The following is a 26,593-nucleotide window of genomic DNA, read 5'->3' as shown; positions in this document are numbered from 1 at the left end:
GAAGTGAAGTTGACTTTCGAGGGCCATCTCAGGCTCAGCACTGCTCTTGCTCTAAGCTGGTCCCAGTAACAACACTTGCTGGGGCAGGAGGACTGCTGCGGGGGATGAAGATAAGGGCTTGCGTGGGGATGATGCAGCAGTCCTGCAGGGCAGACAGCCTGGGTCTCTGTCTCTTCTCCTGGGTAATCACGGAACATGCTGCAAGAGGCTTTAATCCCAAAGACTGACCTGTTTTCTCAGTAATTACACATTCCAGAGCTCTGACACGGTGACGCCGTGGGGCTGCAGAGACACTTGCTGCAGCATGCAGATACGGTGGTGTCCATGCTGTGGCCAGTCTCGCCTGTGGCAGCAGCTCTCTGCGTTGCAGTGAGCTCCCAGCTCGTCTCTCAAACTATAACTTCAAGCTGGTGGTGGGCTGAAGCTCTCTACTGATCCAGAAGATGTTCCTGTTCCTGCTGGGCACCGGCTGGTGGTGGCTGTGCTGGGCACCATTGCTGCAGGGAGGAGGAAAGCTGCCAGCCAGCGTGGGACACCCTGCGGGGCCTCCTGGGAAGGGAGCACGTCTTGGGATGCTGATGATAGAAAACAAGGTCCCTGCCAAGTCTGCTGGATGCACTGAAGTGATTGGAAGAAAAGAAAATCTTTTTCTCTGCAGCTCAGAACAAATGAGCAATGGAAATACTCTGTCTCAAAATGTAAGCCAGTGAAGTGGGAGTATGTTATCTTCAAATTACTAGTAGACTGCTGGTATTAAACTCCCCTAAACAAACGACATGCTGGAGGTAGACAAGTCAGTCCTTTTGACTGGCTTGCAGAGTGGTGAATGTGTGAGAATAACTGCATAAGTCATCCTGGAGTTGTGATCTGGAGGAAAACAAAAGCCATGTGGTATGAAAGAACAGGAGCAACCAGCTTCTCTCTCTTTTAGTTTCCTCCATCCTGAGGTTTCGTAACCACTGCCACCTCTCCCATGCATGGTTGAAGGCTGCTACTTCTCGCTTTCCTCATCTTTCCTTCACCTGCAGCAACCAGCCACAGACCTGAGGTGGGGGATGGGGTGGGGACCCCCTGCCCGGGGGGTGGATGTGACTCATAGTGTCTGTGAGGGGTCAGGCTGGTGCTGGGCAGCTGCTATGCCTGTCACTGCTCCCTTGCTGCTGCGTTTCCGTGCGGGACTCTGGCAGCGTGCAGGGGCTGGGTCTTGGGGGATCTCGCTCCTCTGGGCAGAAGTTGAGTGTGATCATGCTGCCACTGCTGCAGCCAGTGCTCACACAGGCCATCATCACTGTGCAGGCACTTCATTGTAGTTTTACGGCTGCTGTTCATGCTGCTTTGCAATTGCAAACAAGGAGCCGACACAGCGCAAGTGTCTGGTTATTCCAGGCTCACAACTGGATGACCACGCTCTAGCTTTTGCATGTTGACAGCAGGGCCTTGTTAGGCAGGTGTCTCTCAAAGCCCTTTTCTCTCTTTCCACAGAGGCCGGCTTTGCTGTCACAGCTATCTCCCGCACCCCCGGGGTGACGTACAACGAGTCCTTCGACCTCCAATGCATCATCAAGCCCCACTACCCATCATGGGTACCGGTGTCGGTGACATGGCGTTTCCAGCCAGCGGGCAGCACCGAGTTTCATGACCTGGTCACCTTCACACGTGATGGCGGGGTCCAGTGGGGCGACAGGTATGCGGGTTTCCGGACCCGCACTGCCATCGAGAAGGCCGAGTCCAGCAACAACGTGCGCCTGAGCATCAGCAGGGCGAGCGACACAGAAGCTGGCAAGTACCAGTGCGTGGCTGAGCTCTGGAGGAAGAACTACAACAGCAGCTGGACGCGGCTGGCAGACAGGGCCTCCAACCTGCTGGAAATCAGAGTCCTACGGCCGGGTGAGTGCTGAGAGTGCGTGAGAGGGGCTGGGGTGTGAAATGTGGGGACAGGGTACGTAGCAGTGCTGCAGTGGCCTCTCCAGAGCAAGGACCACTTCTGTGGCTGTGACTGACATCTCACACTTGTGCATGGTGCAGGTGGGACTGCACAGTTCTTTGGCCATGGATATGTTTGAGCTCCCTTGTGCACCTCTGGGGAACTGGTTCTTGTCTTTGTTCCTCATGTGCTATTCATGGGGTTTCCTTCTGGGAGGCTCAGTCCAGTCTCCGGGTTGTTCCTGTGAGATGAAGGTGGCTTTCAGGTTGCCACCTCCATTCATCACAGCAGACTCAACCTGGGGAAGAGAAGGATGGGGCAAACAGGATCAAAGAGAGGGGTGCTCCTACCAAAGCCTGCAAGGGCACACACACCATAGGTGAGGTGCTGAAACTCTTGTCTAGTAACTAGCTGCATCTCTCACTCTTCTCGTGGCATCTTTAGTCTTGGCTCAGGTCCTTGCAGCATAGTCAGTCCTCCTTTTGTGTTCCTGGGCAGAGGGACTCCTTGCCAGGGTCTGTCTTATGGCTTGGGCTTTGTGTTTTTCCCCTCAGTGGGCCTGTTCGTACTCTCCCCACCTTCCCCAACCCTTAGCATGTCTTTGGAAAAGTCAGGAGATGCTGTGAGCTCCAGGTGGCTCATGAGCTCCCTATGCTCTTTCTTTCCTCCCTCGCTCCCTCCCTCCCTCCTTGCCCTCATCTCCAGGTTAATCTTCTCCGTTTATCTTGATTATCCTGCCTTGTAATACATGTTTTACTGCTCACAATGTCAGTTTGGTGATGTTCTTCATTTTAGCTGATTTCCCTAGGAAACAGCATTGACTGGATATGGTCGCTGTAGTAATATGCTCCTTCATGGCATATCTCTGTGCAAGTATGTGTGTGAGACAGAGAGAGAAACAGAAATCCTTGATAACAGCTTCCAGAAGAGAGCCTCTGTGTCACCGCTCAGGGTGGCCAGAAGGATGTCTAAAGGGTGCTTAAACCATGCTCTGACAACTGGTTCTTTTTTACTGGAGCAGTAACCATCAAGCGATGCCTTAACAGAACAAGTCATCTTGTTCTCTGTGATTTTTGCCTCTCCCTGTCTCCCTGCTGCATGACAAACTACAACTACACAAATCTTAGCTGTCAGTCCAATGAGCCTTGCACAATGTTCCTGGTTTTATGGCCCACAAGGGGATGGAGGAGAAGAGGGAGGCTCCTCGGAGCATCCCCAGCACCACGGTTTTGCTCATTGTGTTTTGTTTCCACATTCCAGGCAGCCTCTGAGAGCAGGTGGTTGATGTTCTCCATGAATGCAGTGCCAGAAGTTGTACTAGCGACTGCTGTGTTTCTCTCTGCTTTTGCAGGCTGCAGAGGGTAGGGTCGTGTCATGTCATTGCTGGGTCTTTGGCTGGATAATCTCCAGAAGGGATCCAGGATGATGTGGGAGGTGACTTCCTCGGTCACCTCTGAAAGAACACCCTAGCGCCCCCACAGTCAGACCTGTGCTGATGAAGGAGATACTGGTTTTCAGATTAATATCCAGGGCTTCTTCAAAAGTACACCTGAATGACTGAACACCTGAGAGCTCTGTCAGTCTAATTTTGTGTCTCTACAGTCACCTTAGTCTGAGATAATTTCAGGCTGCTCTTGAATGTCTTAGTCCTAGTTTTCTCCTTTGCCTTGCTACTAGTCATGTATTTCTGCCTTGACCCATATGCCAGTGAGTGTGGGGTGAACTGTCTCCACTACCAATCCACTACGGGACACTGTAAAGAAGGTTCGTCTGGAGGTCTTTTGGCAAACTGAGCCAGCGTGTGCTTCCAGATTGTAAGTTAATGCTGGGATTCTCGTTTCCTCTTAAACTCCTGCTCCCTGTTCGTCATAGTGACCTTTCCATTTGACAGGTTCCAGGTGCAGACATGGCAATCGATATTTGCCAGCCTTTAAAGTGGGTTCAGGTGAGAAAGGTAAAACAGCGGCTGCCTGATTGCTTCATTAATCTCTTTGTTTTGTGAAATCCCACATCCTCCAGGGACAGGCTGCTGGAGCTTCTCCTAGTGCATCAGTTTGCTGTTTCAGCGCTCAGGCTGTCTCTCCTTGGCACTCTGGCAGTGTTGTCATCTGTGCTGGGTGGTAACTGTAGAGATGGCAGTGCTTCTTCTGAATTGCACGTATATTTCACAATGGCAGCATGTTACAATTACACAAAAATTTACCAACAGTATAATGAGTTATCCAGTTTTAGTAACCATAACCATGCCCTTTCAAGTGGTAAGAGTTTCACGTATGGACGGTTCATGGTTGAGATAAAGTGATTTCAGATTGGGTCCATCTTTTTGAAACATCCTGTAATTTCACTGACGGCTATCTCATGGCCAACAAGTAATGTTGAGGAAACACTAGCTGTCTGAAACACTCCAGTCCTTTCCTACTCCTGGGAAGAAATGAGCAGTATTTGAGAAACGAAACACGTAGTTTCTGCAGGAACAAGTGAATAAAGCAGGCAGCAGCAGCATTAGCCCAGCTCGGACATAAGGATCTGTAGGTGGGATGGCAGAAGTGCCCCACATGGCATCCAGAGCCAGATTTGGCCTCTCAGTGTGACATTCCTGGCCCCATTATAAGGACTGGCAGCATGAGAAAGAGCCCTGTGAAGGATGCTGGCTGTACACATGTGAGAGCTTACAGAGAATTTAGGTATCACGAGGGCATGGTGTTCTTGACTTGGTGGTGCATGAAAACTCAGCAGCAGATCTCGAGCTCTGGTATTTCTGTTTCATGGCCTGCTCCTCACTGTTGCACAAGCCGGCACGTGCTGGTTGCACAGGAGGAGGGTTGTGCATGGGTATCGGCACACTTTCCTGTGTGCACGCTTTGCAGGGAGAGGGACCTGCGCTGCTGCGGGGTGAGTGCTGGGTTTTAACTTCTGCGGGCTGGAGCAGAAATCCAGGCTGGTGCTAGGGATCTGTCAGGAAGGATTGTGGACCAGACTGGCAAGTGGCTAGATCACCTGTGGCCCTTTTGTGTCCTTAGAATGCAGTGCTCTCTTTTTTCACTTCCTTCTCTCGAGCTGTGTGTTATTTCTTGGTGAGCTCATGTTGCAGCAAAGTGGGAGGAACAATAAAAGCATGGATTGGTCCATGCCAGCTGCTTCTCCAAAGCCAAAGCTGGCAGGAAACGATGCACAGGAGTGCGAGCTGAGCTTGGAGCGAGCCCCAAGTGCAAGGGTGGAGATTTCTTCCCACCTGCATCCTTGTGTTTGGGGCTCCCCTTCTGCTGTGGTATCTGGACTATCTTTGAAACCCAAGTTCTTTCATCCCTGAAAGCTGAAGCTTGCCCTGGGGGCTCACCACCCCTTTATTCTGAGGTTCACCACCCCTTTACCTTCTGAAGCCATTGCCTTGCCCTTTGTGTGCTTGCCCCTTTCCAAGGTGAAGAGAACCCCCCTGCAAGCTTTACTAGGGTGATCTGCAGGAGATCAGTCAGGACAGATGTGTCTTGTCCTTGGAGAGGACAGGTGCGGTGACTCCCTGGAGCTTGCTCATTGTGGGCTTTAGGGGACGCAGAGGTGCAGGCAGTTCTTTTTGAACCCAGGTGACCCTGAGAGCATTTGGATTCAGGCTAAGCTGTCAGTGTGAGGATGCTGGCTGAGCAGTACGCCTCACTGCTCTCTGTCCCCTTCCTCATGCAGGGGTGGGGAACAGTGCCCAGGCCCTGGGTCCAGCTGAAGGAGGAAGGTGATAGATGGATGCATCTGAGTCACAGGGAGACCCAAGGGCTGCCAGGCAGGCTCTGTTCCCAGCTCCTCCTTGGATCTTGCTTCTCCCTGCCAGATTTTCAGGGATGGAGCGGCTGAGACAGGAGGTGCTGTCTGGAAGCAGCGTGTCTGTGCGGTCTGCAGGGCTCAGACAAGGGCAGCAGACAGTCTCTGGCGGCATGATGGGACACTGCTGCGATCTGAGCGGGCTGGGACGTCTGGATAGGACTCTTGGCAAGGAGGCTTGAGCAGATTTGTGCTGGTGTATTAAATTGCCTTTGTCCTCAAGTGCATTACAGCACTTATCTTTCCCCTGCAGCGCAAGCTGGGGGTGATTCAGCAGAGCTTTGAGAGGGCCTGGGGTCTGAGCACTGGGGAGTTTATCTAGCAACAGTGGGGTGAAAAAGCAGAGCTGCTACACAAGCAGGAGTTTGTGGCAAAGCCCCCTGAGCACTCCCTCACCCCTTTCGTACTCAGACACAGAGCTGCCATCCCAATCTGTATGGCACCCACCTCCCTGTGCCTCTGCGCTCTTCCCACCCCTCCATCCTTTGTGTTGTTCCTTGGCCAGGGCTTTCATGACTAATCCTGGATCAGGCACATGGGGAGAAGCTGCAGTAGCCTCTATAAATCTGCCCTCTTGCTGCTGGGTTTTTGACAGTAATGAATGTGGGAGGAGAGATGTGGCAGGGGATGATAACGGAGCAGACACCAGAGTGCTGGGCTCCTTGCTGCTTTTTTGTGAGCTGGGCTACAGCAGATTGATTGACCTGCGAGCCGTCGAGCAAACAAGGCAGTCAGACTCTTCATTAGATCATTAATTAGCTTCCGGGGCTCTCCAGGGACTGCTTTGTAAAGTTTGGTCTTTTAGGAGCTGTCAAGTTGAAACCATCATGGGGAGTGGGAGGATGGAGGCTCCTCAGCTGGCCTTGGAGAAGTGGGAGGTTTATTCCTAAACCTTATTTTGGTAGCAGGATGGGTGCAGAGCACTCTGCCTCTTTCCTGGCTCACAAGAAACCACCAGTGACAGCAGCCTGATGGTGTTGGGGTAGCAGTGGCCAGAGGAACCTGAAGAGCAGAGAGCTGAGGACCCTTACCTCTTGGTCAAAGCCCATTCCTGGCAGCCACAAAGAGGCTGCTCGGTGTCCTGCTTGTCCTTCCCTCTGAAGACTTGGAGATGGTTGTAACCGCACAGGCTGGGAACTCCGGGAGGATGAGGAGGGAATGAGGCAGAGGAGAATTTGAAAAACAGGCTGTTTATGGCATGCTTAATGTCCAGAAAGGAGGACTGATTTTCAAACAATTGCCAAGATGCTTGCAGAGTCTAAGGAGGGGCTTTCCCCTAACAAATGAAAATCAGATATTACTGTTAGTGCCTTTCTTCCATCTCATTTCTTAGTAATGTCTGCATGTGAGGAGTCCTCTCATGGATGGATTCAAAAGGTGTCTTTTCTACTGTTGGTGTTCAGTAGGGTACTGACCTCTCCCAGACTTTTGAATGGAGGCTCTAACAAGTGTCTTCAAGGGCCACAAAGTGCCTGCTTGAAAACACTTTTTGCTGCTGGCAACAGCCAGCAATAAAGTTAAACAAGGAAAGCTAATGACCTGGAAACTCCCTTACAGAAGTGAAGTCTGGAAATTTAAGTTTACTGCGTGCTTGATCCCAGAGTGCTTTTGCTCTGTAGAATAGCACTGCTTGCCTGCTTTACAGCCGCCTGCTCCATCTGGCAAAGAGTTGTGTTCCTGCTTGAGCAATGAAGGAGTTCAAGGAGTGCTCAGGAGAGACAGGAGCCTGTTCAGCAGCATCCACAACCGTGGCACAGAGCCGTCTCCTCTCCCCTGGGTGCTCGGGGCCTTGCTGCTTTCCCTTCCTGGTGGGCTCAGATCTGCTGTTCTGCCTCAGAACTGCTGCTCTTTCCCGTTGGCTTCTGGCACACTGAAAAAACAAAATGAAGGGGTTTGGTGTTATGTGACCCAGGGCTGACCCCTTGCATAGACCTGCATTAACAACCCACCAGCTGGGGCCTTTTTTCTTTTCCAGGTGGCACAGGTGGGTTTGCTTCCTCCACCTCATATCCATGATAGTCTCCTAACCCTGCACATTTGCCCTGGGGAGCTCTGTCCCCACACTTGTCAGGTCCCCTGGGACAGCTTCCCCACTTAGACTTGCTGCCACCTCCTTGGCACAGTTATTTAACCCAGGATACACCCTGGGGTGTTTTTTCTCTGCACTTAGCCATCACACTCTGCTTCCAGCATCCCTGTCCACCATCTTTTCCATGTACCATCACTGTCACACACACCCGAGAGCCTCCTCTTCTTGCTCCTGCTGTGTGTTGTATAACATACTCTCTGGTGTTCAGGCACTGCCGTATAAATACAGATTTGAGGAGGAGTTTCATGGAATCATAGACTCCTAAAATATTTTGGGTTGGAAGGGGCCTTCAAAGGTCATTTAGTCCAACCCCACTGCCATGAGCAGGGACATCTTCAACTGGATCAGGTTGCTCAGAGCCCCATCCAGCCTGGCCTGGAATGTCTACAGGGATGGGGCATCAACTGCTTCTCTGGGCAACCTGTGCCAGCATTTTACCACTCTCGTTGTAAAAAATTCCTTCCTCATGTCTAGCCCAAATCTATCCTTTTTTAGTTTAAAACTGTTACCCCTTGCCTTGTGGCAACAGCCCTGCTAAAAAGTTTATCCCTATCTTTCTTACAGGCCCCTTTTAAGTACTGAAAGACTGCAATAAGGTCTCCCCAGGGCTTTTCAGCTGTGGGTGTGCATCCATGTGAGGATGCTCTCCCTGCCCCTCTCCTAGCAGGACACTTGCTGTCTGGCCTTGTCAGGCTGGCTGTGGGTTTTGCATTCAGGGGCATCAGAGAGGTGCTCCACCACATCTCTCAGCTGGGCAAATTTGGCCCAATGCAGATCACATGTGGGCGTGAGGTTACATCGGTGTCTGTAGAGCCGAAGCAACCAGAGCAGATTCCGTCCGTCTTGATCCCACGAAAATATTGCCATGTGGAAATGAGACCATCAGTGGGAGCAGCAGGGCGGGGAGCTTGTGCTGGATGCCCCAAAGCATTCCCAACCCTGTGGTGAGGATGCTGACACTGACCTAGCAGGGTCTGAGCTGCCTTTCACCTCGCCTTGCCTTTGGTTTCCCATCTGGGAGCAGTGATACTTGGCTCCTCTGCATGTTTGCCCATGAAATGTTTCGCTCAGAGCCAAGCGTGTTGAGCTGGCTGCAGTCAGTTATGTCCAGGACTTCCCTTGGGGCTTTAGCCTGCAAAATGCACACAAGGGTATAACCTGAGAAGCTGGGTTTTAAGTGTGTGAAGCATCTCGGATGCATTTCACAAGGGTGAAGGAGGTGGGATTGTATCCTTGCATCTGGTGGGACCCTCAGCCTGCTCTGTGTGTGCCCATTGATCTTGCCGTGGGCGCTCATGATCTTCAGCCCCTGAACAAGACTGACAATGCCAGGAGACCTGGGCTGTGTGCAGAATACACTGCTCTGTTCAAGTAAACTCTCTTCATGGTTACTTTTTTAGGAGTAATTTTTTCACTTCGATTTCAAAGCACTCTCTGCTTCTCTCTTTGATATCTCCTGAGCAGTTTTCCACTCCCATTTGCAGCATGAATATACAGAACCACGGTGTCAGCCTGTTTGCAGTCTGTGCACGTGCAGTTTCTTTGATGTTGTCTTGCACGTCTTCTCTCCACACACTTTAGCTTCTCATCGATTCCCTGTTTGCTCTCTGTGGACTGAAATACTTCGCAGTGAACAGCACTTAGACATTGTCCGTCTGTAAAGCTGTGTGCATTCCTTATGTCCTTGAAGTTTTCAAAAGCACAGGTCAGCCTGGGCAGCCCCTGGGGGAGAGGGAGCGCCGGTGATGAACAGGTTTCCAGACAGGTGTTGACCACTGTTCCCCTTCCCTGGTCTGTTCATGGAGCCCCAGCCCCTCCGCTGCCCTGCTGATCTCCACAAGGTGAGCGGCCCCAGGGCCAGCAGGCTCAGTGCTGCAGCAGCACAATTTTTCTCTTGCTGTGTTCTCAGCCCTCCAGTGAGTGGTACCCAACCCAGGCGTCCCCCTCTCCATGCCTGAGCAGCAGCTCTGGTTGTCTATCTGTGTGCATGGGACTTGGACCATTTTTCTAGCTTCTGCATCGTGTGGGATGCTTCCCCTCAGACGAGAAACTACATATTCCCAGTCAGTCCTTCGCACAGACAGGCTGTGTCCTGTTTTGAGAAGAACAGTGCTGAACGGCCAGGCGGAGAGACGGTCCAGCCTCAAGCACTGTGAATCTCCTGCCTCCGGCCTTCCGGAGCATTGATTTGCCTCATGGTCTGAGGTTGTCTTCAGCTGTCTGGACACAATGGTTTTGCTCTTCAGTGCAACAGTGATCTGCATAGCCAGGTGGTACAGCAATTCCCATGTAAAGGAAGTAACTTCAGTAAAATACAAGGCAACCATTTCTTCCCATGACAGTTTTACCTTGTGAAATTAATAACTCCGTGTCAGCAGAATAAATGAGGGTGATTTTTATCTGAATGCTCTTTCAGAACTTTAATTCATAAGGGGCTGGTTATTTTGGGGTTTCTACCTGTTCTGGCACAGGTCAAAGACTAAATCCTGGGTTCATTGAACCTGTGATCTGTTTCTTTATGCAAAATGGCAGACTCTTGACACGCAGAACCTATGGCTCAGAGTTTTTATCTTAACATGTATGCATAAAAGTTGGCTCCCAGGGCCATCTTACTTGCTTAAATAGGAATTTAGGATGCTGTTAAAGAACATTCCTACAGTTTTCCCTGTCCCATTTAATAGAGAACCAGGGAGTACAGATAGTGATGGATCTGTTTCCCATCCTGCTGTAATACTTCCTCAGTCTGTAAGAAGTCTGAGAAGGCAATTTATTGAGAAACAACAGATGGCTCATTTCATTTGGTTGTTCTTCCACACAGCAGACAAATCCTTCAGTTAATTTATGGAGGCAGCAGCATTGTGAGCGCTTAGGGTGCAAGTGGAGCTGATCCAGCACTTGGCTGCACAGAGGGGAGGTGATGGTCCTTATCCCTGACATGTGCTGCTGGCTTCACGGTGTCCTGTCCCGTTCCTTGTGCCAGCATCAGTCCAGCTGTGAGCCAGCTCAGTTTACCAAACCTGCAGAAAATTAACCCAGTGGAAAGAATAGTTAAAGGTGAGGGGAGCGAGTGAGCTCTTGGATGGATTCAGCTGGGTCCTCCTCAGGGGACTTCATCTTTGCACAGAGGGCAGCACTGACAACCTGGGTCTGGCAATGCTAGCACAGGCACCGTCCCAAAGACCTCATGATCCTGCCCGAAGTCTGTCTGGGAAGCTTGCGCCCTGGACAGCAAGAAAATGACATTTCGTACCACCCTCAGCATCTCATCTCTGTGTAGCAGTCAGTTTTTCAGCAGTAGCCTCTGAGTCAAATGCAGGGCATGCCAAAGCCAGCCCCATGCTACAGGGTACAGCAGTACTCTAACATGCACCTACACAAACTTCTCAGGTGTCTTTCTGGAAATTTGGCTATTGGTGGCCAGCCTCCATAATGAGACGAGAGTTTGTGTGTGGTGCTGCTGTATGTGTTCTAACTTGCTCTTCAAGTACATTTAATAACTTTTTTTTCTAATTGATGTAGTGCTCTTTTGTTTGAAATCATTCTGACGAGGGGTTGATGAAATGTCTTGGTATGTTATTTTTTTATTTCTTCATCCTCTGTGGCTGAAGTTTGGTACTGAATTTATCTTCCAGTGATCGTATCTCCATATTTTAATTTACAAGTGATCAGTGAGCCGTATATTGTTTTCTGACAGCAGGCACAACTCAAGCTGGGAATTTTTTATTCTTCCCTCCCCTCCTCTTTCTCCTGCAGAACTTTTTGCATTCATTTCTTTAATGTTTGGCAGGAAGGTTTCTGGTTTTAGGTTTGTAGGGTGTTCTGCTTTGGGATATATTTGTTTCTTGCTGTTCTTCAGAGAGACATGGTTTCTCTTCCTTAGGGAAGCTCTGGCTTTTGCCAGGCCTGCCGTATGTCCCAGCTGGTGGTTTCTGGCTTATCCATGGCCAGACCTTGGAGACTGTGGGCTTCCCAGCTTTCTCCATCCCTGCAGCTACACACCACAGCGCCTTTTCCATATATGCTAACGGATGTATGGCTTCTGGGCTTCAAAGAGGCTTTCTGGGTCACATAAGTGTGCTTTCCTGAGGTCCTGCTTGGTTACCTGCTGATTAGTTACCTGCTCTGCAGACTCCGACATGGCATGGCTGGTAATCCCACGCTGTCCCATAGCTGAGCAGATGTCCTTGTCGCCACCTGCAGTCTTCGTGCCACAGCACGAGACTTGACCCGCTACCTATGTGTTTGGTAGGTCAGCGGGCTGACTGTGCTGCTTCTGGGGAGACACTGGGCTGCTCATCAGTACGTTTGGCTGATGTGGTACTCACCTTCTGTGAGGCTGAAGCTGGCAGGGACACAATGGAGCAGCTGGGTCCACCAGAGGGTTTGAGGAGAGATTCTGCTTTGCCACAGCACCCTGTGGTAGCATTTTGAGGGCATTGAGCTGTGCTTCCCTGAGCTGCAGTGGTACAGTGTGCTTCAGGGCATGTGCCTATGCTTGGGGCCGAATTTTGGGCTGTGGCTGCTGGAATGGCTGATGGTCGGCAGGGATGTGCACAGCTATTTAAGTACCCAGCTTGTCTTGCTGCAGCAGGCTTTGAGGCTGAGGAACATCTGTGTCTGCTGGGCAATGGACTTTGTGGCAACTTGCTGAGCATATTGAAATGGGGGCCACTTGGTGGTTTATTCCTGGCCTCTTTCTGTCCTCAGGAGGAGGTGGGTCACAGCCAGCTCCTAGTCTTGCTCCTGGGGCTGGGAGCACTCACCGGTCCGCGCTGCAGGAAGCGCTATTTGCAGCATTCACACAAAGAACAGTAAATTTGGGAGAGAAGTGTCATGTTGCTGATTTTTAGAGAGCAGACTGGGATTAACAGCCTGTCTCATTGCAAACAGACGGTACTGTGCCTGCGAGGGGGGAGGGGGAAAAGAAGGTGACCCACATCCATCTAGACTAGCAGTCATTTGGTTTGGTGGCTTGTTCAGGCACCTGTGTTATCTATACCAGAATGAACATGAAAACTGAGGATTTAGTTTTACAAAATTAGTAGGCTACAGAGGCTGCAGGAAGACCTGCAAAGATGGGAAAGCTCAAGCTGTGGATCTTTATTCCTGCTGCAGACAGACATGTATTCTGCTTTTGTTTGCATGTCCATCCCAGAGCAGCCTGCAACCAGGACCTCAGCAGTATGGGAACCATAGAAACTTTTGGTATTGCTCTGAAACCAGCACTGCTGAAGGTCAAGACATCAAGCTGGTGTTAAAAGTCAAATCTTTGGCTCTTTTGTCTGCCTACTTGGGAGGGGGCAGCAGCTGAGCCTTCCTCAGGAAAGGGTTAACATGTCTCTCCTTCCCATAGAGCTGCTCTCCCAGTAATTCAATCATGTCAGCCTGTTTGCAGGCAATAATTCATTGTTATAGGAACACTACAGTAAAGTGACAAGTTAATAATGGCAGTAATAATGGCAGGCAAAGTCTAATACTATTTCCCTTTCTCCTGCTCTTGTTGCACCAGCAGCCTCCCATGTTGGCTAATGCAATTTGCAACCTCGTTAATCCAGTTTCAGGAGGAATTGTGTTCTGTTAAAAGAAAATAACAGGAGTCGGGAGCTGTGCTGCCATGTTCCTGCCATCTCCAGGGAGGCTGCCCCAGCACTGGAAGTCTTTGCCTTATTTTCATGATTTCTATGCCACGGTTAAGCTTAATGAGCAAGGTCCTCCTAAGAACGTCTCATCTTCCTCCCTTCTGTGAATGCCTTTCCTTGATGCCTCTTCTCTGAAAGGGCTCGCACATCTTTCCCTTTTGAACGCTGATTTGCTTTCGGCTAACCTCGCAGACCTCACCCACCCCTCCCCACGCTGAGTCAGGAGGCTGACGTGTGTTTGCTTGACTCCCGTTGCCCCAGTTCCCCATGGTCATTAATGCGGGCGTCCTTGCAGTGTGTGTGGAGGCAGAGGAGGCTCTTCAGCCCTGCTCTGGGGAAGGCAGGAGGTCTGAGCGTTAGTGCATGTCTCAGCCTGTGGCAGGGCAGCGACCTGCACACGGGTCTCCCAAATCCCAGGCAAGCATCCCCCAGGAGGAATTTGGGCATCAGGTGCATTTTGGGCCCTAGTGAGGGAAATGGTGAGGCACCTTTGGGTGGCTGAGGGGTGTGTTTGTGCCAGGAGTTCAGCCAGTGCCCTTCAGGGTTGTATGCTGAGGGGGCCAGGGAGGAATGGGCTCATAGACTCATAGAATAATTTCGGTTGGAAGAGACCCTCAGGATCATCGACTCCAACCATAACCTAACTCTAGCACTAAACCATGTTCCTAAGAACCTCATCTAAATGCCTTTTAAACATCTCCAGGGAAGGTAACTCCACCACTTCCCTGGGCAGCCAGTTCCAATGCCTGACAACACTTTCTGTGAAAAATTTTTCCTAATATCCAAATCTAAACCTCCCTAGGCACAACTTGAGACCATTTCCCCTTGTGCTACCACTTCCTCACAGGAAGAGGCACCTTGTGGCCATGCTCCTGGAAATAGGTCTCTCCTGATCGGCCTGCTAAACCTTGTGTCTGGTGTTAAATCATGTCTGGGTTCGGGTTGGGTTGGCCCCATTTCTGCTCCACACACTCCCTTCAGCACAGTGAAGTCTTAGAGGAGGCTTTTAAAAGTAGGACATTCCCTAGGAAAACTTTTTGCGATGCTTCATCAGTTTCTCCAGGCAAGAGTGTCTTCTGGAGGAGCTCTCCCCAGAGGGCAGCAGCCTCCAAAGTGGGACACGACAGCCCTTGCCGCCTCCCTGCTGTGGTGACAGGGCTCCCCCGGGACTCTGTGGGCTGGTGGTGACTGTCCTCCTGCCCACCCTTTCTGCACTGTGGCCACTGGCTCATGCAGAGCTGGCTCCTTCCCAGGCTGGCAGCCACCTCCTCCTTTGCGGCAGGGCAGCATGCTGGGTTTTGGGGGGGGCTTTTTTAAAGGGAGGGTGTCAGCTGCATTTAAACATCACTGTTCCCAGGACCTGGTGACAGAGGCTCCCCCGGTGGGAAGTAAAATCTTGTTGTATGTTCTTGCTGCCTACAAGGGAAGATGATGTAAGGAGTCCAAGGCAGAGCATCTTTTTATCACAGCATTATTAGGTACAGATTGCAAAGTGCTTTAGTAAAGGTAGGTGTTGTAACCCCCTGCTTGATGATTAGCAAACAGAGGGGAGGGAGCCAAGTGGCTTCACCACAGCAGCAAGTCAGCAGAAAAGCTGTGAATCACTTCGCTGCCTCTGTCCTCCTCCTCTGATGGTTGCTTTCCCTTCCTCCCAAATATTTGTATAACTGTGCTTATCACATGCCCAGCTTGAGGAGACTGATTGCCTGCTTGATGGTGTGTGAAAAAAACCCTGCCATATCATGTATCATATATCAGATATATCAGTGTGTAAAGTACTTCGCCATGTCATAGCCTGCTGTGGTTGTAAGGTGTGTCAAACCAGTCCCCCCAGCCCAGAGATACAAGCTTTGAGGACCAGAGGCTGTATCTTGAGACAATGTGTGTCCCTGCAGATGAGTGGGGACATTTTCCCCAGCCTGGCAATTAGTGCAAAGGGACCGTGATGCTGGAAGGTGGTCTGTGAAGTGAAGTGTCTTACTAGACACTTCATGGGCTTGCCATGCACACCTGGTGTCTCTGCCAGCCTCTTCCACCCCAAAAGGGTCCCCCAAGTACTGGCTGGGCTCCATCACAAGTCATCACCTGTTGAACCTTCTGGAGCACCTCCAGCAGATGTGACAGGATGTCCTCAGTGGTATGAGAAAGCCTCTCCGTGCCATCAGAGAGCTGGTGGCTTCTGTCCCTTCTGAGCCCTGCTCAAGCACCACAGCAGAGTTCAGCACCTGCACATGTTCTTCACACAGGCTGCGTGACTTCACAGGGGCTGGGAGACCAGGCTGGCTTAAAAATAAATGGAAGTTGTAACCATGACTTGTTGCCAGTGTAAACTGAAAGCCTTAATAGCATATGTAGGGCCAATTACAGTACATCAAGGTATGATATCCTCTTTACTGGCACCCTCCAGGGAGCCAGGAGACATTGTGGCAACAGGATTACAGTTTGCAGATGAAATGCATGATTACTTCACCTAGACACATGCACCTGTTTCCCTCACTGAGCAGATGTTCAGGAGGCTGTTAAGAGAAGAACATCAGCTTCTTGACAACACCACAGAAAATGCCATGTAACTGTGCCTGTTCACATTGCTGCACCCACTGCCACCACTGCTTGACGGAGTGCTGGAGCAGCCCTGCCCTGGCTCACCGAAACCCAGCCCCTGGGGCGGACTGGGTCAACTCAGCATTTAAGGCCAAGCCCTTTCCTGGCTCTTTGCCCAGGCAAATCCCCAAGCCAGGAAAGGGAGTTTCCTCTGTGTCAGGAGAGTGAGGTTTGGCTGGCTCAGTGCCTGGGGTGTCAATCTTCTTGCAATCTCACTCATGCACCAGCAGCTATGATCATTTCCATGTCATGGGAGGCGTCTTTAAACATGACCTGGCAAGCTGCACCAGGCATAGTGAGACCTGCTTTGTGCTAGAGTAGACATCAACACAATGGAAAGAGGTGGACTCCCTGGCTTTGTATTGTACTATCACCCTGGACTACTAACTTCAGGACTTACTGTAGGGTTTTTTTTCCCTTTTAAATCATTTTTCCTAAATGCAAAATGAACCTTTTAGATTAGCTTGTGTATCTGTGAGTGGTGGCCGATGGTCATCCCAGTGGGAGAGCAGAAGTGTGAGCAGCCCCGCAAGGTCTGCCTTAACCAGACTGTGGGCAGAGGATCTCTGCCCGGCATGAGCAAGCAAACCAGCCTGCAGCTCAGAGGTGAAGCTGCCCCAACGTAACCTGTGAGCCACAGCATTCCCAACTCAGCGGTTTTCAACCTGCGTTCTTTAAAAGCCGTGAATTATTTCTGTGGGATCTGCAAAAGGTAATGAAGAAGAGGTACATGCACATTTACTGTGCAGGAGCTTGTCAACTGAATGGGGAAGCATTTGCTGTTCATAAATTGGAAGAGACTGAGAATGTCCTCTCTAATTCTGTGGGAGTGAAACAAAACCTGCACTTGGATCTTCTGTGGTGTGCCTCTGTTAGGAAAATAAGTCATGTTAGATGAGAAGTGCATTGGCAGGGTTGTCATTATGTACCGCCGACACCTCTAATCTAGATGAAACTTTGTACATGGTGTTACGAACCTGTGCAAGCGCCTGCAGTCTAGGAAAGGGAAGACCTGTAATTCCCTGCCAGGGCCTGCTGCCTCGACTGATAGCGGCAGTAGAAACAATAATCTCATCAAGATTTGGAGGGCTCTGTGCATGTGTGGGCAAATTCCTGAACACTTGCTGTAGTGACTGCCAAGGAGGGCTAGGAGCACTGTGACGTGCATGTGGAATTTAAGATCTCATTTTTGCCTGAACTAATAAGATTTCTTCCTCATCACCCTCACTCCCTGCCATGCAAGAGCCACTGAATGGCCTCCAGGGTCCACGCTGTTTGTACACAGGGAGAATTGCCGTGGTTGTGGTCTGGGAGCAAACCCTCACCCCTCCAGTGAAATACATCCGTCACGTGCGAGGTACAGGTGTGTTGCCCCAAACACTCGTCTTAAAAATACTCCGTGCCTTAAAAATACTCCTCATTTTCATCTCCCGGAGGTGCTGCGATGTGGGAAGAACGCTGGGAGGGATGCTTGCATCTCGGCAGCTCCGATCTGCGTGTACCCACGCTCCTCGCTCTGTGTGTGTGTGTATTGATATTGAGCAACCCCGCCACACATAGCGTGTGTGTATATACTGCATTTTAATAGATATAGGGCTGCTGACTTAACATACACAGTTGCTATAGAAACAGAGGTTTCCTTAGTAACGGTTGCAGAAAATAATCCAGTACCAATTAAAAATAAACTGTTTGGAAAGGGGGCTGGGGGAGAAAGGAAGCTGCTGAGAATCACCTTCTCCTTTATTGGTTCATCTCCCAGGGACTCAGAAGATTGATTAATGCTTGAAATAACCTTTCTTAAGCGAGCCAAAAAAGTGGGATGAGTGTGGGTGGGGTGGCTAAGGCTGCCATCCTGAAGTGAAACAAAGGGAAAGGAGTGTGTCTGAGGTACAGCAGAAATACAACAGGGTGATGCTAAATCTCTCCATTAGGCTGAAGTCGTTGGGGAGGAAAACCAAGGCACCGTTTCCCTCTTTCCCTTCCTCCACTGTCTGTGTACCATACCCATAATACAGCCATCGAGTCTTTATTAGCATACTGATTAAAGCCACAGGCGATCCAGGCTCCAGGGGAACATCTAACGCGTTACCAGGATGTCTATCTCGGATGCTGTGTTAGAGCAGAAAGCATCACTGCAGTGGGGGTTCATTCCTCCCATTTGATGTTGTTTGCCTGTGCCCATCCTCTCCCTCAGCCCTGTCGCTTGTCACTTGTGCCGACAGGCATCTGAGACCCTGGGGCTCAGGGCAAGCTGGAAGCAAAGCATGATGCAGGGCAAGGAGCCCATGCCTTGGTGAGAGTGAGGACGCAACGCCGCTTCCCTGCAAACACGGGATGCGTGGGACAGGGTTCCAGACTGCAGATGCGCACAGCTCCCCTGACAGCCTCCAGTCCTTCATGCCTGTGGTGCCACACTTCTGTTGTGCCCAGGGCGCTCACTAGGTTTTGTTAGGAGATTTTCCAGCTGTCAACAGAATCCCTTCACCTGGCGGAAAGACAGCGAGCCCCCTTGCAGAGGGAAGTCGCTGTGTGAGGAGACGCGAAGGAGGAGAGATGGTGGCAGACCTGCTGGGAGGAGCGGAGTGTCTGGCTGGGAGCTGCTGCTTTCCTTGGGTCTGTAGCTGGCAGGGCTGCAGGGCACACCAAGCATAAGTGTCACAGAAGGACACTTCGTGTCCTTTCCTGAAGATGGGAATGCCCTGGGTCAAGGCTTGGGCAACAGGTATAGCCTGAGCAGTGGCAGGGGAGGCTTTCTCTCCTGCTCCTGCAGGGAGACAGGAGTCAGAAACCCATGTCCCTGTCTCCTTGCAGGGACAAGAGCTAACGACATTGCCATGTCATCCGCGGCGCTGTGACCACTTATCTACCTGTGTGGGAGCCGCAGTCACACTTGGGAAGCCGAGAGAGGTGGCACGCCTGTGGCTTGTCTGGGCTGTGTGGTCTGTGGTGGACCTGGACCAGATCTCCTGGCTGCTGGAGCAGAGCTTCCTCCCTGCTGATCCTTTCCAGTCTGCTGCTCTTTCTTCTTTTCCAGTTGTGCTCGCGTGTGCTCCCCTAGCTATTGCATGTCTGTGGGTTACATGTCACTGGGATGGCTGGCATGTGACAGCAGCGGAGTCTTGTTTAATTCACTCTTCCTGGAAATGGTTTTCTCTGGAACTGGTCAACAGCTCGTTGCCCTGAGCTGCAAGTGGTATGATTTCACCATGAAAAAACCCGCTGAGGTTGGGTGTAGCCTTCTTGCTAGGTTTGGTGCCTTAGACTACAGTGAATTAAGAAAGAGAACCTTTTAAAGGACAAACTGTGAAAAAGCAGCATCTTGCTGAGGGACACAGTGGGAGGATCTGGGAATAGAGGGCAGGTGAAAGAAGAGAGAAGATTTGGTAGGAGAACATCAGAATGCCTTTATCCTGAGGGTCTGGTGCAAGTGGGACACAGGCAAGACCAGCTGTGCCTGCAGCTGGGATAGGACTTTCTGGTCCTCCCAAAAAGAAAGGAGTTTTTTTCCCATGTTAATGACCCACCTCTCCTCATCCTTATCCATTCCTCCCTCACAGTGACCAAGCTGCAGGTGAGCAAGTCAAAGCGGAGCATCACTCTGGTGGAAAACCGCCCCATCCCCCTCAACTGCTCGGTGAAATCCCAGACCAGCCCCGACTCGCACTTCGCCGTGCTGTGGTACGTCCACAAGCCCTCCGACGCCGATGGCAAGCTCATCCTCAAGACCACCCACAGCTCAGCCTTCGAGTACGGCACCTACGCAGAGGAGGAGGGGCTGCGGGGCCGGCTGCAGTTCGAGCGCTCGGCGTCCGGGGGGCTGTTCAGCCTGACGGTGCAGCGCGCAGAGGTCCGAGACAGCGGCAGCTACTATTGCCACGTGGAGGAGTGGCTGCTCAGCCCCAACCACGCCTGGTACAAGCTGGCGGAGGAGGTGTCCGGGCGGACGGAGGTCACTGTCAAACAGCCAGGTACCACATGCCATGCCAGTGGGGTCCTATCAGCGTCAGCTCTTGTGCATGGCTTGTGAGCTCGCTGAGCTTTTCTGGGGCAACAGGGATCCTCTGCTCTTCTTTCTGCTACAGCCTTCTCACCCCCTCCTTGCATCCTCCTGCCTGCATGTCCCTGCATGAAGAGGGATGTTTTCTCCCTTTGATGTCACCCTTCTCCATTGAGGCTGGGCTGATATGCATTTCAGTGTCCCCACGTGAAGGTTGTCCATCCCTCACAGTCTAGCAGGCCATTGTATCCAGCCAGGGTTCCTTATCCTCAAGAGCATCGTGTAGCAAGAGTGTCGACTAGTGACCTACTCAGAGAGAAATGGTGCATCCCTGCCTGGGAAAGCATTTTTATGTTTTGCACATAGTTTTATTTTACTCTGTGCCCATATCCTGACAGGCGCAGGGAGCCTTGTCTCATTTCCCTCTGTGCTGTGCACATGAAATGCGAGTAACAAGTTTAATGAGGTGGGGAACTGGCTGCCAGGAAAAGAGAAATCTGCTCTGCTGGTGGTTTCTGTGGCACCTGACATCACTGGTAAAGGTGGGCTGATGGAGGAGCTGAAGAGGGCCCCCACAAGCTGAGGACCTGGATAGCACAACTGGACAATGCTTAATGCATATACTCTGTTTGGATTGGGCTGGCTAGACACAAGCTCTGTGTATGGGCGTGCAAGAGGGATATTGAATATGGGCCCCAGCACAGCTTTGCCTGGTTGCCCAGGCCAGACTGCGCCGCTCGCTGCTGGTCTCAGCTCCCCGTTTCTTTCTGCAAAATCCCGAGATGGCTGTGGGATGGTCAGGGAGGGGGGAGCTGTGATCTGTCCCCTCTTTTGCATCACCTGCATCACTGGGAAGTACAGTGCCCATCGCTTGCTGCAGCGGCTGTACCAGACAAGTCCAGACTTTGCCCCTGGAAAAGAAGTTGTGAAGGAGTTAGGAGTGTCTGACACATCATTTCACATAAAAAAGCTGATTACAGTCACCCCTCATTGTGTATCAATGAAATCGTGGAGCAAAAACCAGGGACATTCCCAAGGCAGCAAAAAACTGTGTGTGACTTTGCCCTCATGCCACTTCTCGTTTTGCAGTGGTGGTTCCTTATAATCAGCCGCCCGTTCTCCCCCTTGCTTTTTCCCCTTTTCCCACAACAGGAGGGCTTGCTGGTCAGAGTCTGACCAAGCTACTGCCCTGCCCCAGGAGGAGGATGAGAAAAGACTGAGGTGTGACCTCACTTCACAAGGTGTCTGTGCACTTAGTATCCCAGAGTCCTGCTGGGAGATGATGTGTTTCTAGTTCCCAGTGCTAAATGGGGAGTTGTTGGTGACTAGCCTGAGATTGTCAGAAGACCCTAAAAACCACAAGTCCTATTTTCTTTTCCTCTTCATTTTTTTTCCCCATTTCTTTTTCCTGTCTTGCCTTGTTTCTTTGATCACACCTCAGGATTGTGGCCATGCAGGAAGTGCTTGTGGGGAGACAAAGGGCCTCCATCACCTTGCATTTCTAATGGCCTTTTCCCGTAGATAACCGCCTGCAGGTGAACCAGACCCACAAGAACATCACAGTGCTGGAGAACCAGTGGGTGACCTTGGAGTGCCTGGTCAGCAGCCGGACCAGCCCCTCATCCCAGCTGGTGGTGGAGTGGTATGTGTGGCGGCCGGGCCACCCGGAGAAGGAGGTGGTGGCCCGGCTGAGCCGGCAGAACATCCTGCGCTATGGGGACGTGGTGGCACTGGGCGACCTGCGGAGCCGGCTGCACCTGGAGAGCCCATCCCCGGGCCTCTACCTCCTCTCCATCCAAAATGCCACCGTGCGGGACAGCGGGGCCTACAACTGCCGCGTGGAGGAGTGGCTCCTCGACCCCAGCGACCGCTGGTACAAGCGGGCAGAGGACATCTCTGGGCTCATCACCCTCACCGTCAAGCAGCCAGGTGAGGAGGGTCTCGTGCTGACAGCTTAGAGCAGCACTCTGCCCTTGTGGACAAAACATGGGTCATCATCTGTCTGTCATAGACAGTGTGTCCAGGCAGAGGGCAGGACTGCTGCACTGCAGACCGTGCTGATGCTTTCTTGCATGCCTTCTTGGGTGCACCCTTGCTTTTCTGGAAGAAGCATAGAGCAAGTCTTGCAAACACAGCTAGATGGGCTGTGGGATTTTCTCACTTCTGCATCTGCAAATTTATTTTTTTACAGCACTTTTGGCAGATCAGATAAGATAGGCTTCCAATTTTATTCACATTTTGATTGAGAATGAGATGGGAGATGTCTGTGCTTCCCAGGTGTGTGCCCCAAGGGCAAGGTCCTTGCATGAAAAGAGGGCAGCAGAGGTTGAGACCTTTGCTGGTGTCCTGTCAGTTTCTCATGATGCTGCTCCCCATTCTGCTGGTGAAGAAGCAGATGCGGGGTGTGCAGCTCCATGGGTCTATCTGTCAATTGAGACAAGGGCTTGGGTTTCTTGATGGGGCAGGAGTTGGCTATGAGGAACCTGCCTCTCTATGGACAAGGGAGTACTTATGGGCTTCCTGGCCAATCCACTTGCTGGTGTTAGTGGTTCAGGCAGATCCTGCTGCCTAACACCAGCGTTTTGGCCATGCCCAGACACAGGGAGGCAGGCATCAGGGATCACTGCAGGTGCTTCTTGTTCTTCCCAGGATCTAGTGGGGAAAAAAAGTGGTACAGAAATTCAAACCAGGGAGTAAACTCAGGTTTCAAAGGGTTGTGAATAGAGTAGAATAGTATAGCATAGCATAGAATAGACTTTGAGTTGGAAGGGACCTACAATGAGCATCTAGTCCAACTCCAGGGCTGACCAGAAGTTAAAGCATGTTATTAAGGGCATTGTCCAAATGTCCTTTAAACACTGACATGCTTGGGGCAGCAACCATCTCTCGAGGAAGCCTGTTCCAGGGTTTGACCACCCTTTCAGTAAATAAATGCTTCCTAATGTCCAGGCTAAACCTGCTCTGACTGGTGCAGCTTTGAACTGTTCCCACATGTTCTGTCACTGGATCCCAGGGATCTCTCCATGTCCTCTCCTCAGGAAGCTGTAGAGAGCCATGAGGTTGCCCGTCAGCCTCCTTTTCTCCAAACTAGATCAACCCAGAGTCCTCAGATGCTCCTCATAGGACACTCCTTCCAGGCCTTTCAGCAGCTTCGTTGTCCTCTTCTGGACACATTCAAGGATCTTCACATCCTTCTTAAATGGTGGGGCCCAGAACTACACATAGCACTCAAGGTGAGGCCATGCCTGTGCTGAATGCGGTGGGGCAGTCACCTCTTTTGACTGGCTGGTGATGCCAGGTTTGATGCACTCCGGGATGCAGTTTGTGCTCTTGGCTGCCAGGGCACACGCTGCTGAGCTGTACTGAGCTGCTGTGAACCAGCACACCCTGGTCCCTTTCTGCAGGGCTGCTCCCCAGCCACTCCTCGGTTTATACTTGTGCCTGGCATTACTCCATCCTAGGTGCAGAATCTGGCATTTGGACTTGTTGAATTTTGTCCTATTAATCATTGTCCAATGCTCCAATCTATCTAGATCCTTCTGCAAGGCCTCTTGTCCCTCAAGAGAGTCAACAGCACCTCCTAGTTTGGTATCATAAGCAAACTTGCTAATGGTGCATTCAGCATCCAGATTGTTGATAAACATATTGAACAGAACTGGCCCTAGAACTGAGCCCTGAGGAACTCTGCTGGTAACCAGCTGCCAGCCAAACGTATCCCCATTCACCACAACCCTCTGAGCTCTGTCCTTCAGCCAGTTGTTCACCCAGCCTACCATGAACCCACTCATGCCACAGCTGGATGGCTGGAAGGATACTGTGAGGTACAGCACCAAAAGCCTCACTAAAATCCAGAATATCTACATCCACCGCTTTCCCTTCACCCACTGGGTAGGTGGCCTTATCGTAGAAGGATATAAATTAGTTGAACAGGACTTTCCCTTTGTAAACCCATGTTGACTGTGCCTGGTGATTGCATTACTCTTTAAATGCCTTTCAGTAGTACCCAGTATAATCTTCTCCATAATTTTTCCAGGAACTGAGGTTGGACTAACAGGTCTGTAGTTCCCTGGGTGTTCCCTTGCACCCTTTTCATAGACTGGAATAACTTTGGCCGGCTTCCAGTCATCAGGGACCTCCCTTGAGTCACAGGGCCTTTGGTAGATGATTGAGAGGGGTTCTGCTGTAACATCTGCCAGCTCCTTCAGTGCTCTGGGTGGAATCCCATCAAGCCCCATGGACTTGTGTATATTCACCTGATACAAGTTCAGCGTCCACAGGTGGAAAGTCACTGTTCCCACACTCGTTGTCCTCTGACTCGGGGAACTGTGCAGCCCAAGGTCTATCAATATTATTAAAGAGTGAAGCAAAAAAAGCGTTGAATGCCTCTACTCTTTCTCCATGCCTATTAGTCAGGTGACCATCTTCAGCAAGTGTCAGTCCAATGTTTTCTTTAGACCTCCTGTTGCTATTAACATACTTAAAAAAGCCCTTCTTGTTACTTGACACAACACTGGCCAGTTTCAGCTCTTAATTGAGCTTTGGCCTTCCATATCATCTCCCTGCATGTTTGAACCACAGCTCCATAATCTTCCTGTGAAGCCTGACCTTGCCTCCAGAGATCAGAAAATGTATTTTTCCTCTTGAGCCCCATGAGGAGCTCCCTGTTCAGCCAAGCTGCTCTTCTGCCCTGCTTGCCTGACTTAGGACACAGTGGAATTGTCTGCTCCTGTACCTCTAAAAGGTGGTTCTTAAAGACTGACCAGCACTCATGGACTCATAAGCCCTCAAAACCAGATTCCTGGGGTATTCTGCTAAGTCACATCTACTTTAACAAAAGATAAGCTGCAAGGATGATTTCCCTGGAAAATACAGATTCCCTGTGTTTCGAGGCATGTGACTCAAGATTAAATGTCTGTCCTAAAGGCTGTAGGTCAAATAACAGTTATGGTCCTCATTTGCTGGGTACTTTCCAGCATGTAAAGCAACCACTTTGCAAGAACTGCTGTGGTGCTTTATTCCTGCTCATTCCAGTGAGGTGTTAGCCTTGTAACTCTGCAACAGAGCTGCGAAAATGGTAAGATTCTGGAAAGGCTTTGTTGGTCATTCCTGGCAGATCAGATTGGTACTGCGAAGGAGAAGCTCTCTCAGGGGACAGCACAGCCCTTATCTACCCAGGTCCATGCTTGGGAAACTTTGCTGGCCAAGGTGGCTTGAGCAGAGACCCCCCCCAGGCAATCCCTGTACCCCACATGCCCACATGGTTGTAAGTGCAGTTCTTCATCCAGGCTGAGCTGCCAGCCCTGACGGAGGGGGAACGGACAGCAGGGGAAATCCTTGAGGTTCATTTTGAATTGTGGAAGGATGTGGAGTGGAAAGAAGAAAGGGAGTTGGGGGTGCACTAATTCAACATATTTTTTTTCTAAAAGTGCCCTGTTGTTGTTCGTTTTTCTTTCATAGCAGCCAGTACTTAACAAAATTACTAAACTTGCTTATTCCTGTCTCATTAGTGAAGATCTCCATGCTCATCTTTCAGGACTGTAATCATGAACAAAGGGGGTAAAAAGGCTCTCAGCACCTTCAGACAGCAGTTCTTCTCTTTCTGCAGAGGTGGGGGAGGCTTTGTGTTGGTTTTGACAAGCCATTTCTTTCCCTTCCTCCTTTGTACCTCGCTAGTGCCTGAAATCTCAGGACTTACCTCATTCCTGTTTCTGCTCAGGAGTCTTCTGGGGAAAGATGCGAACTAAAACACTTGTGTTGCCTACGGCCTGGAGAGCTCTGGCCTTAATTAAGCTTTTCCTTACGGGACCACTTAAAAAGTGTCAGGCAGGTGCTATAATGAGAGTCCCCACTGGGCACAGCAGCCCCATGGCTGATGAGAGCTGGGGGACGGTGGCTTCTTCCTGCAGGGACACCCAGTGTCTGCACAAGAGCGGGCTTACCCAGCTGTGTTTGCTGGAGGAGAAAGCACCTCTGTCTGTGCTGAGCTGTAGGCTCGCCCTTCCTGATCAGCCTCCGCCTCGGAAAGGGCTTGTTAATCTTTAAATGAAACCTTAGATCCGGACTGATTGCGATCCCTGGAGTATGTGTTCCCCGGCAGGATGACTAAACCAAACGTTAATTGCTCTTGAAGTCAGCCTTTAATCAGCACATCTTTGGTTCTGGCCGCTCTATCTCAGCTGAGTGAAAACGTCTCTCCAGCCTTGCAGCAAGCACTAAAGAAAGAAAAAGACAAGAGATGGAGACTTTTGGGAGTATCCTTGCTGTGCCTGTGCTGAGCACATCTGCATGGAGGAACCTCTTGCCTAAATAATTTCCCAAACTGCTGGAAAAAATCCTCTCCTCTTCTTGTCTTACTGATTTTGAAGTCCTTTGAGCACTTTCAAATAAATAAAAAATAAGCGTGGAGTGCAGTGCTATTTGCACTGGTGGCTGGGGAGCGATAGTACCTTGCTCCTCAGCACACACAACAGACCTCGATATTTTCTGATGCGTTCTTGCGGCGCGTCTGGATGAGCTGCGGCAGGTTTCTGCTC

At 50.8% G+C, this 26,593-nt stretch overlaps 1 protein-coding gene across 2 annotated transcripts in view; it reads left to right on the top strand.

Moving 5' to 3' along the window:
* Positions 1-26,593, top strand: part of IGSF3 (immunoglobulin superfamily member 3) — a 104,043-nt gene that overhangs the window by 72,914 nt on the left and 4,536 nt on the right. For both annotated transcript variants that reach the window (XM_065065276.1, XM_065065267.1), the window contains 3 exons: positions 1,483-1,887; positions 19,621-20,031; positions 21,582-21,989. In XM_065065276.1, the coding sequence (XP_064921348.1) occupies positions 1,483-1,887; positions 19,621-20,031; positions 21,582-21,989 (1,224 nt within the window). The remainder of the gene's footprint in view (positions 1-1,482; positions 1,888-19,620; positions 20,032-21,581; positions 21,990-26,593) is intronic.

The sequence above is a fragment of the Columba livia genome, chromosome 1 (genome assembly GCF_036013475.1).
Source record: "Columba livia isolate bColLiv1 breed racing homer chromosome 1, bColLiv1.pat.W.v2, whole genome shotgun sequence".
Classification (NCBI taxonomy): domain Eukaryota; kingdom Metazoa; phylum Chordata; class Aves; order Columbiformes; family Columbidae; genus Columba; species Columba livia.
This window is presented reverse-complemented; position numbering and strand designations above follow the sequence as displayed.